We start from the raw sequence: 20,976 nt of genomic DNA, 5'->3' as shown, positions 1-20,976 counted from the left end.
TTGGTTAGATTTTAGTTCTTTTATTTCTCCAGAAAGGGCTTTTATATCTCCCGAGAGGGTTTCTCTAATATCTTCCATACCTTTTTCGAGCCCAGCTAGAACCTTGAGAATCGTCATTCTGAACTCTGGATCTGACATATTACCAATGTCTGTATTGATTAGGTCCCTAGCCTTTGGTACTGCCTCTTGTTCTTTTTTTTTTTTTTAAAGATTTTATTTATTTATTTGTCAGAGAGGGATTACAAGTAGGCAGAGAGGCAGGCAGAGAGAGAGAGAGAGAGAGAGAGGAGGAGGAAGCAGGCTCCCTGCTGAGCAGAGAGCCCAGATGTGGGGCTCGATCCCAGGACCCTGGTATCATGACCTGAGCCGAAGGCAGAGGCTTTAACCCACTGAGCCACCCAGGTGCCCCTTGTTCTTTTTTTTGTGGTGAATTTTTCCGCCTTGTCATTTTGTCCGGATAAGAGTATATGAAGGAGCAAGTAAAATACTAAAAGGGTGGCAACAACCCCAGGAAAATATGCTTTAGGCAAATCAGAAGAGATCCCAAATCGTGTGGGGGGGGGGGGGGGGAGAAAGGGGATAAAAAGAGGTTCAGAAAGAAAGAAAAAAAAATAAAAAAAGAAAACCAATAAAGAAAAAGTATAAAAAGGAAAATATATATATATATATATATATATATATTAGATAAACTAGTTAAAAAATGTTAAAAAAGAAAAGGGTAAAAGTTAAAAAAATTTAGCAGAAGAAGAAAAAAAATTGAAAAAGAAAAGAAAAAAAATTAATTTAACTGCAAGGCTAAAGAATCATGGGAGAAAGCCATGAGTTCCCTGCTTTGCTTTCTCCTCCTCTAGAATTCCGCCGCTCTCCTTTGTATTGAAACTACACTCCTTGGTAGGTGAACTTGGTCCTGGCTGGGTTTCTTGCTGATCTTCTGGGGGAGGGGCCTGTTGTAGTGATTCTCAAGCGTCTTTGCCCCAGGCGGAGTTGCACCGTCCTTACCTGGTGCCGGGCTGAGTAATCCGCTCGGGTTTGCTTTCGGGGCTTTTGTTCCCTGAGCGCTTTCTGTAGAGTTCCAGAGGGCGGGAATGAAGATGGCGGCCTCCCGGTCTCCGGCCCGGAGGAGCCGAGAGCCCGGGGCCCCACTCCTCAGTGCGCCCCCAGAGAACAGCACCCAATGACTCCCGCCACCCTGGCCTCTGGCCGCGCTCCGAGCTGACCGAGCCTGCAACCGGTTCAAGGTAACCCCGAGCTGAGAGTCACTCCTCGGCTCTGTCTCTGTAGCCGGCTTCCCCTTTCTAATACCTGTGAGCTCTGCGACACTGAGACACCCCCGATCCTTCTGTGACCCTGCGGGACCTGAGGCCACGCTGACCCCACGTGGGCTTCACCCCAGTTAAGCCTCTGGAGCGATGTCCCTCAGCGGAACAGACTTTTAAAAGTCCCGATTTTGTGCTCCGTTGCTCTGCCGCTTGCCGGGAGCTGGCCCCTCCCCCCGCGGTCTATCTTCCCGTCATTTTGGATTCACTTCTCCACCAGTCCTACCTTGCAGAAAGTGGTTGATTTTCTGTTTCCAGAGTTGCTGTTCTTCTTCTCTTCGATCTCCCGTTGGATTTGTAGGTGTTTGTAATCTTTAGATAAGCTATCTAGCTGATCTCCCGCTACCTGAAGTAGTCTCAGCCTGCTACTTCTCCGCCATCCTGACTCCGCCCCTGTAATTAACTAAATTTACTACCGAGAAAAACATCTCCATCTTTTTAAGATGTCATGTGATTAATGTGATTAATATTCAAAATAACTTAAAAACAGCTTCTTAAACTTGTTGCAAACTTAAATTTTGACTAATAATTATACATACGAGTTCCCTTCAGTAAAAGACCTCATTAGGTCAGATTCATTTTAACTGTTGTTACTAATAGAATCATTAAAGAATAAATAAATGTTATCTCCAAGTCTTAATATTCCAGTTACCTACGTGCTGAGAGGCTTAGGACCTGCAGCGCACGTTCTTTTTATGAGTTCATAAATCTCATCACTTCAGAACTATTTCTCTCTCTCTTTTTCATAGGACTTTTCCATCACTGCCACGATTTTAAAAATTTTCTAGCTGTTGGTAGCTATTCAGTTCTTGCACAAAGACACAAATCCTGGCTGCTGGCCTTTTGGCATCTGCTAATATTTTCATAGACCTCAATTGAACTTTCAGTCTGTTCATGGAATTTCAGAGGCTGATGATAGAAACCACTTCTATTTGTCTTTTAACCCTTCACTTTTAATCCTTTCCATAATCCACTTGAAAGTCCTGCACTAGCAGGTTTAGGGGGTGAGAGGGAAAAGAAGAAAATGAAGGTTTTCTCCAATGTTTGAATCTCCCTTTCTTTTCATCCAGAGAAAAGTAAATGAAGCAAACATTCAAACTGGGGACAATGTGGTGCATAAAACTAAGATTCATATTGGATGAGCCTCAAACTTATAACACAGTCATTTGAGCCTCTCCTGGGTGCCAGAATTAGTCAGCGGAAGCAGCCGCAAAAGCACATACAAAAAAGGGAAAATGGCTTAGCAGCATGGAGCTGAAGCCAGCGGGTCCTGCCAAAGAGCAGTGAGCTCACACTTAACAAACTACAGAACTAGACATTTGCCATAACACACAGGTCCTTCTTGGGCCCGTCAGTTAGGCACTCCCACCTTTTCTGAAGCCCTGGGTAGAATAGCTTTCAGTATCCCTCCCTCACCCTCACAGACTCTTACTCTAAGGGAAGAGGCATGGCCTGGGGTTGGTGACTGTTCTGCCCCTGCTTCCCAAAGCTCAGCAGGTCTGGATCAGAGCTTGGACCATCTCACGGTAGGCGGGAGGCCAGTCTCTGCAGTAGCAGCGCTGGGTGAGAGGGCCTCGTTGCCTAGGGGCCCTTCCTCAGGGAGGTTGTCTCACGGGCCAGGGTCCCTTATTGTGGACATGCCGACATAAGCAGGAGTCTCCAATTCAGTGCTACTGGTAATAAAAATGTTAGGTGGACACTTGGAAGATGATAAAGAGTCAGTTTGTGATGATACAGTTTGTTTCAGATGTATTCCCCCCCACCGCCCCCACCGTGCTTGGAGAACGGTGGTGTTGTCCACCAGAGAACCTGTAGGGCACAGACGTGGCCCATGAGCTTTAGCCCAGGCACGCCATAAATGCTCTCAGCCAATGAAGTTCTCGTTTCTGTTTTCGTTTTTGTTTTTACCAGGCTGTCCTGAATGTGCGCTTCTACAATGCGTACTGTTTAGTTAGTTGTGGCAATTTTCCTAACATTGGTGTTCTGGAAGACCTTTGGAACTATACTGTCAGACAAATGTATGGAAGTAGAAATGTGGAACCAATTGCAAATAAGAGAAGCTTACCAGGATGGAAAGTATAATTGAGTTTTATATGGCCTTTCAAGGGATGTTTGCAGGAACGCAGGAGAAACATAAGCCGTGATTTGGGAGGGGTGGGAGTTCTTCAGAGTCCTGAGGATCATTATAAACTTTACGGCAACCCAGAGAGCTTGGCTGAAAACCATGTCAATAGTAGGCAGAAGAACCCGGGTACAGCTTCATAGGATTTGAAGAGGAGAGCAAGTGGTGGATGCCAGATGCAGCCTATCTTCTCGGGAACTAAGCTACCCTGTCCCAGCCCTGGAATCAGCCCTTTCTCCTGGAAGCCTTGATTCCTTTCAGTGGGACCGAGGTCTGGGAGCTAGGTTTGCTTGTTGTTACTCTGGTCTTTGCTCTTTAACCCTTTCAGTGAAGAGACCTATGATGCGTGACCATGTATGCCCATGCCTGCATATCGGTATAGAGACACACACACATATACATATATGGGTATATATATGCACACATAAACATTCATATAAATATTTTAAAATTCATGAGTTTACACCAATTCCTCCAGTCACAATACACTCCCAGAGGGTTCTTTCTTGCCTTCCAGCATTTTATATTTGTATTTCCTTCTTCCATAGAGAGAACTCTAGTTTCCAACAACGTCCACACATTTATTCATTTGTACATCTAAACACTTTAGTGCATCTAAAAAAGTTTCAAAATTGCTTTGCCTGTGACATTATAATAAACAATGTAAGAAGAAGAGTTTGGGATTTGTTTGCAGTCTCCCTCCCTATCTACCCCAAGACTGAGCGTGTTTATAAATTATTTAGATTGGTTGGTCCTTCCCAACCCTCTCTCCCTGTCTCCCTTCTTTCCTTAAGTGTGGCTGTAGTATTCATTTGAAATCAAATTAGTTTCACATGTTTCAGCTTGCTTTCAGTTGTAGCACTTTCTTTGTATTCTTACTGCTTCAATTTTATTTTTGAATATGTAGAATACTACATATCAGAGGTCAAACAATACAAAAGTCATGACCAGAAATGCATCACTGCTTCCTGTGTTCCTTCTACTCAATTTCCCCAACCTCTTGTAGACAAACGATTTCATTGTTTTCTGGTTCGTGCTTCTCGTGTTCCTTTCTTTAATGATAAACCATGTGTTTTAAAGTTTTCCCTTTATTTTTACATGAAAACACACTAAACACTTTTTTTTTGTATTTTGCTTTTTTCAGTAATAATATTTCCTGGAAATCATCCCATATCAGCACAGAGAGCTCCTTGCAATCATGTTTCACAGCTGCGTAGTACTCCATTGTGTGTTATGTACCATCATTTATTCGACCAATCTCTCATGCTTGACAATGACAAATGATACTCTGTAAACAACTTTGTGCATTCATGTTTTCATATTGTTGGAGATAGGTGGTCAGGATATATTCATAGAGGGAATTCTCTGTTGTGGTTTGGTTTGGTATATGCAGTTGGTTTGATATTGTCAAATTTCCCTTCTTAGGAATCACACTGTTTTCCTATCAAACAGCAATATCAGTGCCGATCAGTGCCCGTCTTTCCACCATCTCATCAAAAGGGTATATTGTTAAGCTTTTGAGTGTTGTCATTTTGACTAGTGAAAATAGACTTCCATAGGAATTTTTCCTCAATTTAAAAGAATTCTTTTTTTTTTAAACATTTTATTTATTTTATTTGACAGAGATCACAAGTAGGCAGAGAGGCAGGCAGAGAGAGAGAGAGGAGGAAGCAGGCTCCCCGCTGAGCAGAGAGCCCGATGCGGGGCTGATCCCAGGACCCTGGGATCATGACCTGAGCCGAAGGCAGAGGCTTTACCCACTGAGCCACCCAGGCACCCCTCAAAAGAATTCTTAATCAATTAACCTTTTATCTGTAACACATGCTGTGAATATGTTTTCCTCGTTTGTCAGGTGTCTTTGAGTTCATTAATGTTTTTGCCAGGCAAAACATTTTATTAGTTTTATTAGTAAATAGTCATATTTACTGACCTTTTCTTTTAATTGTATCTAGGATTTTTTATTATAGTTAGAATGCCTCTCCTTATACATGGGTTTTAGAAGAATTCACTTATGTTTTCTTTTGGTACTTGTATGGTTTTACTTTTTATATTTAGATCTCTGATCCATTTGAAGTTTATTCCTGGGTGTGATGAAAAGAACAGTTTTGGTTTTACCATTTTTCAGGTGGCTATCCAGTCATCCCTATGCTGTATGTTGAACAGAGCATCTTCGCCCCCGTGAGTCGAGATACCTCTTTTGTCATAAACTAGATTTATATATGTAGCTGGATTTATTTCAGGTGGTGTTACTCATTTCATTGGTCTGATGACTCCTTCTTGTGCCAATACCATACTGTTTAATGAATGTAGCCCATTTTTATACCTGGTAGCATTCTTTCTCTTGTCCCCAAACCCCTACTCATCACCTTACAGATCTTCATAGTCAGTAATTTCCTAGCTATCCTTCTGTTTTTTATTTTTCATTTTTAGTTTTTAATAAAACTAAAATTTTAATCAACCCACAGGAGGCTTTACTATATCATTATTAATAAATCACACTAAACCAGGATTGTGGGAACTGCTTTTGTAAACAGAGAAGAATGATAGCCATTTTATTCCTGACTGTGAGAAATACTTATTTCATTTCTTTACGAGTTGAGTATAGAAGAAAATTATTTCAGTTCAATACAGCCTTGAAAAAAATAGTGTTATTGCCTTATTTTAAATATCTTCTCATTCTTCTTACTTTTCATATCTCACCAATAACCCATCCCACCAAGGGGGAAAGAAAACCAGGCCATCACCATGTTCTGGTAGCTCCTTCTTCTGGATTTACAGTTGAAAACCATCTTTAATCTTATCACTCTTTGAATGAATAGAACCCTCCATTATATGTATTTACGTTACTAAAACTAACTCAAGGTGATTGTAGTCCACTGCTTCTGCCTTGGGATTGTGTCTATACTGATGTGCCCCTACAGAAGCCAGAGAAAATCAAACCAGCCCTGAGTCCATCATGGTAAAGCATGCTAGTTTAAATTAGAGTAAACAAAACTACAGTCAATTTCACCCCCTTAAATCTTGATTCAGGGAATCATATCTGCTGACCTCAGTGGTCCACACAGATCTGTCTTAAAAATTCAGATTCTGGGGCACCTGGGTGGCTCAATGGGTTAAAGCCTCTGCCTTCGGCTCAGGTCATGATCCCAAGTCCTGGGATCAAGCTCCACATCGGGCTCTCTGCTCGGCGGGGAGTCGGCTCCCCCCCGACACCCTGCCTACTTATGATCTCTGTCTGTCAAATAAATAAAATTAAAAAAAAAATTCAGATTCTAGGAACTTATGTTTATTGTCATAGTACATTTTCTCTTGTTTGTGGCATAAATTAGTATTTAAAAAATTATAGCCCTCATCAAGTTTCATTAAAAACAGAGCCATTCTCTCCATTAATTCTGGAAAAATTTTGTAATCTCAAGTTCAAATCACATATTATAGTTGACCAATAGACTATTATAGTCTTTTGAGATAGTCCAAAGTTTTTAAAAAATGCAGCTCAAAATCAGAGAGGAGGAAAAACCATGAGAGACTCTGGAGTCTGGGAAACAAATTGATTGTTGCAGAAGGAAGGTGGGTAGGGGGATGGGGTAAATACTGATGGGCATTAAGGAGGGCACGTGATCCGATGAATGCTGGGTGTTATACACAACTAATGAATCATTGGACAATACATCAAAAACAAATGATGGCTAATTGATATGTTGGCTAATTGCAATTAATTAAAAAATGTAGCTCAAAAAATAAAAATAAAAAATGAAAAAGCAGCTCAAAAGATATGTCATGCCAACTTAGGTGCTCAATATTAGGTGCCAATGATAAGGCAATGGACCATTTCACAAAGGCTTAATTTTCAATCAGAAGAGATTGCCTTCAAGGTTAGAGAACTTTCATTTCAGAAAACTTTGTGATTATTCTTACTATTGAAACTTTAAAGCATTTTTATCTTTTTATCAGACAGCTTAATGTTTTTTGTGAATTATTATTTGATGTATTTTCCCCTTTTTTTCTATTAAAATCTGTCTTAATTATTTAAGAGTCTCATGCATATTATGTCTATAAATCCTCTCACTGTCATAATTTCTCCCAAATTGTTATTTGTTTTCATATTTGGTTTGGCATATTTAGATACATAATGTTTTAATTATCTTTATTTATATTGGTCTTTTGTATTGTGGATTTTTGAAAATTCCTGTAATGTTTGAAAGATTTTCTCCCATCTTCAGATTATATAAATATTCACCTATTTCACTTTTAAAAAGTGTTTAACTTTTTTTTTTTTTAAAGATTTTTATTTATTTGACAGACAGATCACAAGTAGGCAGAGAGGCAGGCAGAGAGAGAGAGGAGGAGGAGGCAGGCTCCCTGCTGAGCAGAGAGCCTGATGTGAGGCTCGATCCCAGGACCCTGGGATCATGACCTGAGCCAAAGGCAGAGGCTTTAACCACTGAGCCACCCAGGCGCCCAAAAGTGTTTAACTTTTTTTTAAAGATTTATTTATTTATTTGAGAGAGAGAGTGCAGCACAGGGGTGGAGGGACAGAGGGAGAGAGAGAATCTTGTGCAGACTTCCTGCTGAGTACTAAGCCAGACATAGGGCTCATTCTCACGACCCTGGGATCATGACCTGAGCTGAAGGCAGGTATCAACCTACTGAGCCATCCAGGTGCCTCTAAAAAATGCTTAACTTTTTAATCCAGTTCCAACTTATTATGCTATTTGGTATGAGGTGAAGATCTAACTCTTTTTCCTGATAACCAGTTGTCCTAGTACCATTTAAAGAATAACTTATTCTTTACCTATTTGTGTATAATGATCTCTATCATGGACATAAATTTTGTCTGCAGGCTCTCTTTTCTGTTTTATTAATGTATTTTAATTATTGTAGCTTTGAAACAATTTTAATATCTGGGCAAAGCAAGTCTTTCTCAGTATATTCTTTCAAAATTTTCTTGACAATTCTCACCTATATTTTAAAAATATACGACGTTTCATGTAATTTAATAATTCTTTTTTTTTTGTCCAGAACATACCACATAAATTCATTTCATGTTCATTGACAGACTTAGTTGTTTGTTGCATTTCAATCTGTGTATAGTATTTGTATGTTTCTATAGGTGAGATGTTGGGTCTGTTTGGCTGGTTCTCTGCTCTGATTTCATAAAGTTGAAATCATGGTGTCATCAAGGCTGCTACATTCTTTTTTGGAGGTTCTGAAGATGAATCATCTTCCAAGATCATTTATTCTGTTGATAGAATGTAGTTGCATGTGGTTGTAGGAAATAATGTTTTCATTTACTTGCTGGCTGTAGGCTGGTGATTGTTCTCAGCTTCTAAGATCTGCCTTCATTTCTTGGCCAGTGACCCCCTTTCTCTGTCTTCAAGGACAGCAGTGGCAAGTCATTCAAGGACAGCGATGGCAAGTCAGTCAGCCATTTTCATGTTTTGAATCTCTCACACCACCCTTTTACTTCATTTCTCCTTTGTTCCTCTCTGTTTCTTTCCACATCTCTCTGACTCTGTGTGTTTATTTTGTATATGACACTTAAGACCAACTTATCTAGCCCTATTAAAAAAACCCACTGGCATTTTTATTGGGATCAGATTACACTTATAAATTAACTTAGAACTGACATCTTGATAATGTTGAGATGTGCTAATAAAGAGTAAGAAATGTCTTTCCATTTTTTCAAGCCTATTTTTGTGTCTTACAGAAGTGTTTTACAGTTTCTTCATGTAGTTTTTTAGCATTTCTTGTGAAATTTGCTCCAAAATATTTTGTCTTTTTTGTTACCATCGTAAATGGTATTGTGCATTCATTAGATTTTCTAGCTGGTTAATATTTGTGTATATGGATGCTACCAATTTTTACATGTTTTATATCCTGCGACCTTACCTAATATTTTATTGTTTGAATTTATTTTATCTTTGATTCTCTAGGATATTCCATGGATTCTATCAGATCATCTGCCAATAGGGGTAGATTTATTTCTTCTTATTCCTATACCTCTGGTTGTTTAGTCTAATTGTATTGATTATTTCTTTAGACAATGCTGGAAACCAGTGGGGATAGTGGGCTTGCTAACTTTGTTACTGACCTTAGTGAAAATCCCTCTAGTGTTTCCCTATTAAGTAAGGAAATAGCCATTCATTACTATTTTTCTCAAAGTTTTTATGAGAAATGGGTCTTTTATTTTGCCAAAGACAATCTTCAACACATATAAAGAAATTCATATGATTTTTACATTAAAATAGTGAATTATATTAATTTGTAATCTAATATTAAGCATTTTTACATTTAGTATAAACCGTATTGATTATGGTGTGTTAATTTTTTAATGTGTTGTCAGAGTCAGTTCAGTAGTATTTATTAAAAATTTTTATACCAGCTCATAGATGATATTGGTCTACAAATTTTTGTACTATCTTTATCAGGTTTAGGTATCAATGTTATACTTGGCTTCATAAAAGGACTTCTTGACTTCTTATTGTCTGAGACAATCTATGTATCATTAGGATTGTCTGCTCTCTAAAGGTTTGGTAGAATTCTCCTGTATGATCACCTGGACCTGGTGCGATCATGTGGAATAGGTAGAAATCTTTTCCCGTTTTTGTAAAAATTGGTCTAAGTTTTCTATCTCTACTGGGATCAATTTGGGTATAGTATATTTGCCTAAGAAATTATCCATTTCTTCTAAGTTTTCAACTTTATTTGTAAAAGAGCATGCAAAAGTAGTATTAATGACTTAAAAATTTTTTCTTTTGGATCATAATTACTCCCAAATTGTAATTTCTACTTTTGTGTATTTGTGATTTTCCCTCCTTCTCTTTATAAGCTAGTGGTTTGTCTATTGTTGTTCATTTTTCTAAGGAAACAGGATTGTGATTAATTTGACCTACTCTTTTTCTCTCCTCTACTGAATTCTTTCCTGATTTTAACTTTAATAATTCCTTCTTTTTGTTCTTTGTGGAATGTTTTGAGTTGGAAATTTAATTCATTTATTTTTATTCTTTCATTTTTATTGGTCTTGGAATATAGGTTTACAAATTATTCTTTACATTGCTTTAAATGTATTCCAAAATTTCTGGTACAGAATGTTTTTACTATTGTTATTTTTTCATAAATACATTAATTTTGTTTTATTCCCTTTTCACCTAAGAATTAGTTCATGCAAGATCTTTAATTTCCAGGTGAGATGCCTTTTTTAAAAAAATTTTATTCTTATTTTCCAGTTTTATGTCATTGTGGTCAGATCAGTTTTAGTACTGCATTTTACAGTAAATATCAAAGTTCTCTTTGTGTTTTAGAACACTGGTTTGCAAACTATGGCCTGGAGGTCTGTACCTTTCCTTGTACTTTTTTTTTTTAAACATAAATGGAGAACTTAATGAATTATTTGAAAGTATATACAGAGAGTAAAATTTATGAAGTTAGGAAACACCTCCATGTCACTTTTTTCCAGTGACAACCTCTTCTTCCCATTGTAGAGGAAACCAGTCTACTGACATTTATGACAATTAGTTTCTTTTCTTTAGTTTTACCACCTAAATATAAATCTCTAAACAATATAGTTTCATCTTGCCCATTTTTTCACCTTACATAATAAAGTAAGTTTTTCAAATAAAAAACTTTTAATTTTGAGATAATTGAAGAGTACCATGAAATTATAAAAGATAGTACAGAGAGATCCCATGTACTCTTTTCGCAATTTTTCCTACTGGTAGCATCTTGTAAACTTATAGCACAATTATCACAATCATAATATTGACATTGATACAATCAACCAATCTTATTCAGCAAGATCTTTAATTATCTCCCCCCACCCCACCTCATATCCAAGGAGTACAGTCTCTTTTCTCTATTTAATCTTCCTCCACAAGCACTGCCTCTAAGGCTGCTACTTCAAGCCCTGAACACTTTCAAGGCCTTTCCCTGTAGCTAGGGCTGTGAATCACCGAATTCCAATGTATATGTGACATTTTTGTGTGTGTCTCCCCTCATCCTATTGGCCCCTAATCCCACCTTTCTATGCAACAAGTTTCCTGAGATGGTTTGCAGGTGTTAGAAGCTTTGTTAGAATTTTTTTTCTTTTTTTCCCCTCATAAGTGACTTGAAAATTGCAGTGTTTTCTGTTCCCTAACAGTGTTTTAGTCACAGGTCTTGTGTAGTTTTATTTTTTCTCCTTGTTAATTGTATGGTTATTTTGGGAATGTCATGGGGGAGATTTGGAATCAAGCTACTGCTATTGTTCTTCAACCTCATTTAATCTCTCTAACAGCTTTGTGAGTACTATCACCTCTGGTCCTTTGAATAGGAGGAAACTGAGGCCCAGAGAAGTTAAGTGATACCCAAGAATTTGGTGAGTGGGACGCTTGGGAATTGTTGATACACATTTAATAAACTCTCAGAGTTGAAGAGACTGTAACATTTCTGTTTCTTAGATCACTGCTATAACACACACCCACTGTGGCTATCGAAATTTCTGCTTAATGTCTCCAGTGATAAGGAACTCATTGCCTTTAAATTTTTGGATTCTCTAAAATGGCTAAAAAGCTTTTTCTTATGTTGTGTTGAATTCTACTTCTGTGTGTCTTTGACTTTAGTTCAGGTTATGCCAACTTTGTGGTTGAGGTCAAAAAAGTTCAAATCTAAACCTCTATCCTTGTTTTAGTGCTTTATTCTTGGAAGTCAGAAATGGATCCTTGTCTTCAACAATACAATTTTGAGTCTCCTTTACCAAATGTCCACATTGTTTTAGACATGTCTTACTTTACTTATACTGCTACAGAAATGGACACAAAACTACTTGGAAGGTCTGCCCAGTATAAAATAGAATGCGGTAATTAGTTCTTCGACTCTGGACATTATATCATATATACATATATATATATATAGTTTTGTTTTGTTTTGTTTTACCATCATGTCACTCTATGAGTTGCAAAGGTAGTGGTTAGGAGAAGCCCTAAGGCTTTTTCCACATTTGCTGATGACAAGGCATACGTCCCCATGTAGTCCTTGTATAGGTAGCTGTCTGACCCCCAAGGCTGGACTTCTACATTTATAATCCATTTTCATTTCAATTTCATTTGAATTTGAATTCATAATTCAATTTCAATTCAATTTCATTATTTCCAACCTAGCCCATCCTTTCCTTTTGGCTTGCTGAGATTTTACTGGGGTCTTGATTCATCTAGTGTGACACTCTGTCTTCTTGCTTTCTTTAAAAAAATTAATCATAAATCCAACAATGTCTTTACCTTAGTAAACTTAAAAAATGTGGTGTAGGACAGACTGAAACAGAGTCCTGTTGCCATTCAAATCTTCCCTCTAACTTAATGACCCTTAAAGTGGTATGTTTTAAGATATTTAACAAGTTATGGGTAGAATATAACTCATCTTCTTTAGCTGTTATTATTTTTTTAAATTTTATTATTATTTCTTAAGTAGGCTCCATGCCCAAAATGGGGCTTGAACTCACAACCTGGACATCAAGAGTCCCATGCTCTACTGACTGAGCCAGCCAGGTGCCCCTTCTTTAGCTGTTTAATATTAACGCATGTCTACCTGAAAATGTAGCTAAACATTTGAAGACCTTGTAAAACTCAGGATTTTTAATTTTGATTTCAGACAAATGGGTCAAACAATTTCTTTCAATAGGCTAAGTCTTTATTCTTTTGCTGTCTTTCTACTTCCTACCTTAGTGTACTTATCAAAGAATAAAATTTATACACGTTCTTTTTAATAGTTACCATTATTTCATTTTAGTATCACCAGTGTGGATAACATCACACACTCTCTAGTAACTTCTTTTCAGCATGTATTAGCATTTTAATTTTACCTTACTGGTTTTTTCCTCCTATGTAGGCTGGATGACATTCCATTGACCAATTGTTGCCTCTATGCTCCTTACAGTAGATTGTGACCTTATCACAGGTTTATTCACTGAACATGGAGGAATTATTATATAGGTGAGCATAAAAAGATAATTTCTTATTAAGATAGCAATGAATATATATTTTATTAAAGTGTAATCAACATATAGTTTTATATTGGTTTCAGGTGTACAATGTAATGATTCAATAATTCTTTTTTTTTTTAAGATTTTATTTATTTGAGAGAGACAGTAAAAGAGAGCATGAGAAGGGAGAAGGTCAGAGGGAGAAGCGGTCTCCCCATGGAGTGGGGAGCCTGATGTGGGACTTGATCCTGGGACTCCAGGATCATGACCTGAGCCAAAGGCAGTCACTTAACCAACTGAGCCACTGAAGCGCCCCTGATTCAATAATTCTATACATTTCTCAGTGCTCATCAAGGTAAGTGTACTCTTAATCCCTTTTATTTATTACACCCACCCCCCTCCTCCTACCCTCCCTCTGGCAACTACCAGTTTGTTCTCTGTGTTTAAAAGTCTGTTTGTTTATCCGTTTTGTTTCTTAAATTCCACATATGAGTGAAATAATATGGCATTTGTCTTTTTCTGATGGCCTTATTTCACTATATTACATATCCTCTAGGTCCATCCATGTTGCTGAAAATGGCAAGATTTCATTCTTTATTTATGACTAATATTCTATTGTGTGTGTGTATGTATGTGTATATATATATATATATATATATATATATATATATATATATATATATCTCCCACATTTCTTTTATCCATCCAAGTGGTTGGACACTTGGGTTGCTTCCATAATTTGGCTAAGTAAATAATGCTGCAATAAATAAAACGGTGTATTTATGTTTTTGAATCAGTGTTTTCATTGTCTTTGGGTATAAATACTCAGTAGTGGAATTACTGGATCATACAGTAATACTATTTTTATTTCTTTGAGGAACCTCCGTACTATTTTCCACAGTGGTTGCACCAGTTTGCATTCCCACCAACAGTGCATGAGGGTTCCTTTTTTTCCACACCCTTGCCAACACTTGTCATTTCTTGTGTTTTTTTATTTTAGCCATTCTGACAGTGTAAAGTGGTATCTCAATGTGGCTTTAATTTGCATTTCCTTGATGGAGAGTGATGAGCATCTTTTCATGTGTCTGTTGGCCGTTTTATGTCTTCTTTGGAAAAATGTCTATTCAGCAATGAATATATCTTACAGGAATTCATCTCCTGTAAAAAATTCTCCTACATATTTTCAACATTTTGAGGAACCTCCATGCTGTTTTCCAGAGTGGTTGCACCAGCTTGCATTCCCACCAACAGTGTAGGAGGGTTCCCCTTTCTCCGCATCCTCGCCAGCATCTGTCATTTCCTGACTTGTTAATTTTAGCTATTCTGACTGGTGTGAGGTGATATCTCATGGTGGTTTTGATTTGTATTTCCCTGATGCCGAGTGATATGGAGCACTTTTTCATGTGTCTGTTGGCCATCTGGATGTCTTCTTTGCAGAAATGTCTGTTCATGTCCTCTGCCCATTTCTTGATTGGATTATTTGTTCTTTGGGTGTTGAGTTTGCTAAGTTCTTTATAGATTTTGGACACTAGCCCTTTATCGGATATGTCATTTGCAAATATCTTCTCCCATTCTGTCAGTTGTCTTTTGGTTTTGTTCACTGTTTCCTTTGCTGTGCAAAAGCTTTTGATCTTGATAAAATCCCAATAGTTCATTTTTGCCCTTGCTTCCCTTGCCTTTGGTGATGTTCCTAGGAAGATGTTGCTGCGGCTGACGTCGAAGAGGTTGCTGCCTGTGTTCTCCTCGAGGATTTTGATGGATTCCTTTCTCACATTGAGATCCTTCATCCATTTTGAGTCTATTTTCGTGTGTGGTGTAAGGAAATGATCCAATTTCATTTTTCTGCCTGTGGCTGTCCAATTTTCCCAACACCATTTATTGAAGAGGCTGTCTTTTTTCCATTGGACATTCTTTCCTGCTTTGTCGAAGATGAGTTGACCATAGAGTTGAGGGTCTATTTCTGGGCTCTCTATTCTGTTCCATTGATCTATGTGTCTGTTTTTGTGCCAGTACCATGCTGTCTTGATGATGACAACTTTGTACTAGAGCTTGAAGTCCGGAATTGTGATGCCACCAACTTTGGCTTTCTTTTTCCATATTCCTTTGGCTATTCGAGGTCTTTTCTGGTTCCGTATAAATTTTAGGATTATTTGTTCCATTTCTTTGAAAAAAATGGATGGTACTTTGATAGGAATTGCATTAAATGTTTAGATTGCTTTAGGTAGCATAGACATTTTCACAATATTTATTCTTCCAATCCAGGAACATGGAACATTTTTCCATTTCTTTGTGTCTTCCTCAATTTCTTTCATGAGTACTTTATAGTTTTCTGAGTATAGATTCTTAGTCTCTTTGGTTAGGTTTATTCCTAGGTATCTTATAGTTTTGGGTACAATTGTAAATGGGATGGACTCTTTAATTTCTCTTTCTTCTGTCTACCCTATGACCCTGCAATTGCACTGCTGGGTATTTACCCTAAAGATACAAACGTAGTGATCCGAAGGGGCACGTGCACCTGAATGTTTATAGCAGCAATGTCTACAATAGCCAAACTATGGAAAGAACCTAGATGTCCATCTACAGACGAATGGATAAAGAAGATGTGGGATATATACACAATGGAATACTATGCAGCCATCAAAAGAAATGAAATCTTGCCATTTGTGACGACGTGGATGGAACTAGAGGGTATCATGCTTAGCGAAATAAGTCAATCGGAGAAAGACAACTATCATATGATCTCCCTGATATGAGGGAGAGGAGATGCAACATGGGGGGTCGAGGGGGTAGGAGAAGAGTAAATGAAACAAGATGGGATTGGGAGGGAGACAAACCATAAGTGACTCTTAATCTCACAAAACAAACTGAGGGTTGATGGGGGGAGGGGGTTGGGAGAGGGGGTGGGGTTATGGATATTGGGGAGGGTATGTGCTATGGTGAGTGTTGTGAAGTGTGTAAACCTGGCGATTTGCAGACCTGTACCCCTGGGGATAAAAATATATGTTTATAAAGCTGTAAAAAAAAAAAAAAAAAAGAAAGAAAGAAAAAAATAAAGGATGAATACCCAAGTTTTGTAGCAACATGGACGGGACTGGAAGAGATTATGCTGAGTGAAATAAGTCAAGCAGAGAGAGTCAATTATCATATGGTTTCACTTATTTGTGGAGCATAACAAATAGCATGGAGGACAAGGGGAGTTGGAGAGGAGAAGGGAGTTGAGGGAAATTGGAAGGGGAGGTGAACCATGAGAGACTACGGACTCTGAAAAACGATCTGAGAATTTTGAAGGGGTGGGGGGTGGGAGGTTGGGGGCACCAGGTGGTGGGTATTGTAGAGGGCACGGATTGCATGGAGCACTGGGTGTGCTGCAAAAATAATGAATATTGTTATGCTGAAAAAATAAAAAAATTAAAAAAAAAATTCTCCTACATAATATATATCCATGTAAGCTTAATACAGTGAATGACCATCTTGTTCTAAATGGAAGGTCAAAGTTTTTTTTTAGTGAAAGTTTGTCACATTTGGATTTATATCAAATTCCCACTTCCAGAATGAAGCAACCCAAAGGCTTACCATAATTAAAGAGGTCTTAGACCAAACCCAGAGCAGACTGGAAGAGCCACACTTTGACCAGCCATGTCATTTCATCCAGCCTTTATTTGCCAGTTGCTATTATCAACAGAAAATGCTGTTCAAGTTATCAAGAAAGTCTTTACCCTCTAAAATAATTAAAAATTAATATATATGTAGATTACACAAAAAATGATTGAAAATGGTATCCCAAAACAAATTTGTATGATAACCATCATTGTTTCCTATGAATGAAAATCTTGATATGTTTGAGATCTTCCAGGTTTTGAATGCTTTAATTAACACATGAGAAATAACTTTAAAGATATCCATGTCTTTAAAAAATAATACTTTATAGAATGTTTTGGAAATGACAAAATTATAAGGATGAACAGATTAGTGGTTGTCAGGAATTAGGGGAGGAGGAGGAAAGAGTGAGATCTTTGTAGTGATGGAATAGTCTGTGTGTTAATTGTGCTGGTGGTGACATGAATCTCTATGTGTAATAAAATGGTAGAGAACATATACATTGTTTTCTAGCCTTGATAGGGTACCATAACTTTGTAAGATGTAACTATTGAGGGAAATTGGGTGAAAAGTATATAGGCTCACTCCCTCATATTATTTTTGCAGCTTCCTAAAAATCTATAGTTATTTCAAAATAAAGAGTTAGAAAACAGCTATACAATCTATCCATCACATAGATCATTCTATGAGTTAGCTCAGTATCATTCAACAGCTATTCACTGAGTGAAACACAGGCACAGCAATTACCTCTAATCATTTCTATATTGAGGCAGGATTAGAAACAAACTTAAAATAGTTCAAAAAAGCTATTGAATGAAGGGATAGGAATTTTGTGATTAAATGAATAAAGTAACCTTACAGAGTTAAAGTGGCCTAATGGTAATTTGCAGCAAGCAATAGAGAAAACCACAAGTCTCTAAAAAGGTAATTCCTAGTTTAGGGAAGAAAGCTTCCTCTTTGTCTTTTTCATCCTGCATGAACACCTACTACTGGCATGGCTTTAGTCATTCTAATAATCCAAAAAATGCAAAAGGTAGGGTCCTTAGGATCTTCTGTTTACTTAGGTTGCAGGAGCATAATCCTCAGGAAAGAGCTTCAGAATCTCTCATGTTCATTGCCATGGTAGTCAGTGCTACACAGCTAAGTTGTTTAGTGTACTCAGCAGGTGGATTTGGAAATCTCCACAACTCTGAATTTAATCATGAGAACCTGGACAGTTTAGTGATTCCATAAACAGATAAAGCAATGTATACCTGGATGTTGGGGTGACTTTATAGAGTCATAGTATCTTAGGGACAGTTAACCTAAAAAAAGGTGAAGGCATGTACCAACTTGCACTATAAAAACTATAAGCACTGTCAGGAATTTGAGTAAGACTCAGGACAAATTAGCTTTCTTTACCTACCATTATTGTTAACAGTCTGTTGCCACAGTGTGAATCTCAGAATTAAGGAACGCAGAAAAGAGGCCATCAGATCATGATATTAAATTCCAGACCAAATACATGGACCAAAGAATGAGAGGAACTTTTCTTCTACATACTATCAATCTTAGATTAACCGTAAATATCAGATTATACTTTTTAAGCACTTTCATTACTATCATAAAACTAAAAGGCAAAAAAGAAACTAAGTTTAGTTTCCTGCAGGTCATGCAATATCAAGAGAGATAATAAATGAAAAAAAAAATGACCTATTGTGTCAGAGAGTCCTGGATTCAAGACATATATCTAGCACAAATAAACTATAGGAGTTTGAGCAAGTTATTTAGGCAAATTATTAAGTTTCGGCTAGATCAGGTTATGGTTACAAATAATCTCCTCCTCAATCCTCAACCTGAATCTCAGGAGTTTACCAGAAGAAATAAAAATTTCCTTTTTATGTCCAATGCTGGTCCAGCAGAGGGCCACTGTCTAGCATAGTCACTCAAGGATCCACATAACAAAGACTCCATTTTGACAAGCATTTCACCAACACAGGAGAAAGAAACATGGCAAATTGTATAGAGGCCCTTGATGGTTCCCCAGTGCTTCTGTTCCCATTTCATTGACCAAAGAAAGTCACCCCTAAACTCAGAAGATATGGAAAAGTGCACACTTCTCATGTGTCAGAAGGAGAGAACTGGAAATTTATAAACAACCCCACATCTCCTCAACAATCAACTTCAGTTTCCTCCCCTGGAAAAACTGACCTATCTAACCTAGAAGGTACTTGTGCCTATCATGTAATATGTAGAAGCAGATCTCCGGCACCTAAGCCCCAGGTTGGGATCTCAGCTCTAAGGCTTGTTAGTGCAACTTTGGGTACTTTTCTTAATTTCTGTCACTTCAGAGTCCTCATTTGAAAAACAATATGCCTGCCTATTATTTGTGAGGTAAATCAGCTAATACAAGCAAAGTGTTTAAAATAGTGCCTGGTGCATAATAAAGACACCATGTATTTAATTTTGGCCCCTAGTGTGGCTTCCAGAACACAGAGAATCTTTAGTGATGATTAGTAGTTATCATGACAATTACTATTACCTGAATTGAAGCCACGCTTGCTGTTGCCCAGCACCATCTTACTGATACTTGTGAAATAAAAAAAAAAAAAAAAAAAAAAAAAAAAAAAAAAAAAAAAGGTCAGTAAAAATTGAATCAGATTCCACTGATACTGAGCTGGAATGGATTATGTAGAACTTAGAAAGTTTCACTGAAGCACAGATTTGGAGCAAGGGCAGCAGGGTGGTCCCCACAAAACTAATGGAGACATCTTAGTTGTTTGCCACTTTTGTGCAGGGCCATCGCTGCGCTGTCTTATTCTGGAGATGAGTGAATATTTGTGGAGTGGGACGAGATGGAAATGGCACAGCCAAACTGCAGTGACGGCTCTGTACGAACAATGTCTAATCAGAGGCACAGGAAGGAAGGTGGAGAGTTGGCCTCTGCAGCACACTCACATGACCCGGCTAGCAGCAACACTAAAACCAGACTATTTTAAAATTCAGAGGTGGTTTTAAAGACATGTTGCCTTTTTTTTTTTTTTTTGGAATGTCTAAGTCCAGGTGTTTAAAGCATTTAGTCCATCCAGAAATGCCAAACCTTCCAAGTGACTGAATTGTAAAGTCTTGGAAGTTGGCAGATTCTCAAGTAATGGGCATTACCAAACTGCAGAAGTAACTGTTTTACCCTATGAGACTTGGAGGTTAAAATAGGATGCATTTTTCTCTTTGAGTCAAAAAAGCAGCACTTTAAGGCCATACTTGGCTTTTTGGTGACAAAGCTTTTGATGAACTCAACATTACAGAATGTTTGGCAGTCACTCTAAGATCATAGGGTATTTTTCTAGCCAGTCTGGAGGCAATCTTTTATGCTTTAATTATGGTTATTTTTAAGATGATCCAGATCATCATATTTCTCTCTTTCAGACCTACAGGCTCCCAGGTAGTACACTACAGAGGTGTGTCAAACCTGAGACTCTAAGGTGTGCATCATTCAAACGTAACATTCAAAAGTAAATTATCTTTAAGAATGTGTAAATTTATTTTGGATGGATAGGTATACTATTACTTTAGTCAACATTAGTTTTTGTTGTTTGGGACTGTTCCAAGCCTCATAAGACTGTCATTTCCCAGTTATTGTGACAACCAAAAATGCCGACACCCATTTCCAAACACCCTCATGGGGCTGCCCTGTTCCCAGATGAGAATCATTAAGTGGAGCTCATTAGCACATGTGATTTGATGTGTGAAGGAGTCAAGGTTTCTTAGTTTTGGAGGAATATAAAAACATCCTCAAACTAGTGTTTGAAGTTGAGGTCTTTTCTTAAAAAATAAATTTTAAAAGACAATTTTAACCACCACAAAACAATCTTTTGTTCACAGGAAAGACAAAAATTCAATCACAATAACCATTCTAAAGCTAAAAAATAAGAATGCTAAATTTACAATCTGTGTATTTGACCCTGACTGGGAGAGGGCTTATGTATTTCTTTTTTTTTTTTTAAGCAGAG

At 37.6% G+C, this 20,976-nt stretch overlaps 1 protein-coding gene across 6 annotated transcripts in view; it reads right to left on the bottom strand.

Moving 5' to 3' along the window:
• The window catches only part of LOC125101904 (putative uncharacterized protein encoded by LINC00472), a 91,938-nt gene that overhangs the window by 21,450 nt on the left and 49,512 nt on the right, over positions 1–20,976 (bottom strand). For 2 of the 6 annotated variants that reach the window (XM_047732471.1, XM_047732468.1), the window contains one exon: positions 19,509–19,556. In XM_047732471.1, the coding sequence (XP_047588427.1) occupies positions 19,509–19,556 (48 nt within the window). Of the gene's footprint in view, positions 1–3,998; positions 4,491–16,812; positions 19,557–20,976 lie in introns of those variants that run through there. The other 4 variants (XR_007127964.1, XM_047732469.1, XR_007127965.1 and 1 more) reach the window with 4 other exon arrangements.

The sequence above is a fragment of the Lutra lutra genome, chromosome 6, assembly GCF_902655055.1.
Source record: "Lutra lutra chromosome 6, mLutLut1.2, whole genome shotgun sequence".
Taxonomy (NCBI): Eukaryota; Metazoa; Chordata; class Mammalia; order Carnivora; family Mustelidae; genus Lutra; species Lutra lutra.
The sequence above is the reverse complement of the archived record's forward strand: the minus strand, read 5'-3'. Positions and strand labels throughout refer to the sequence as shown.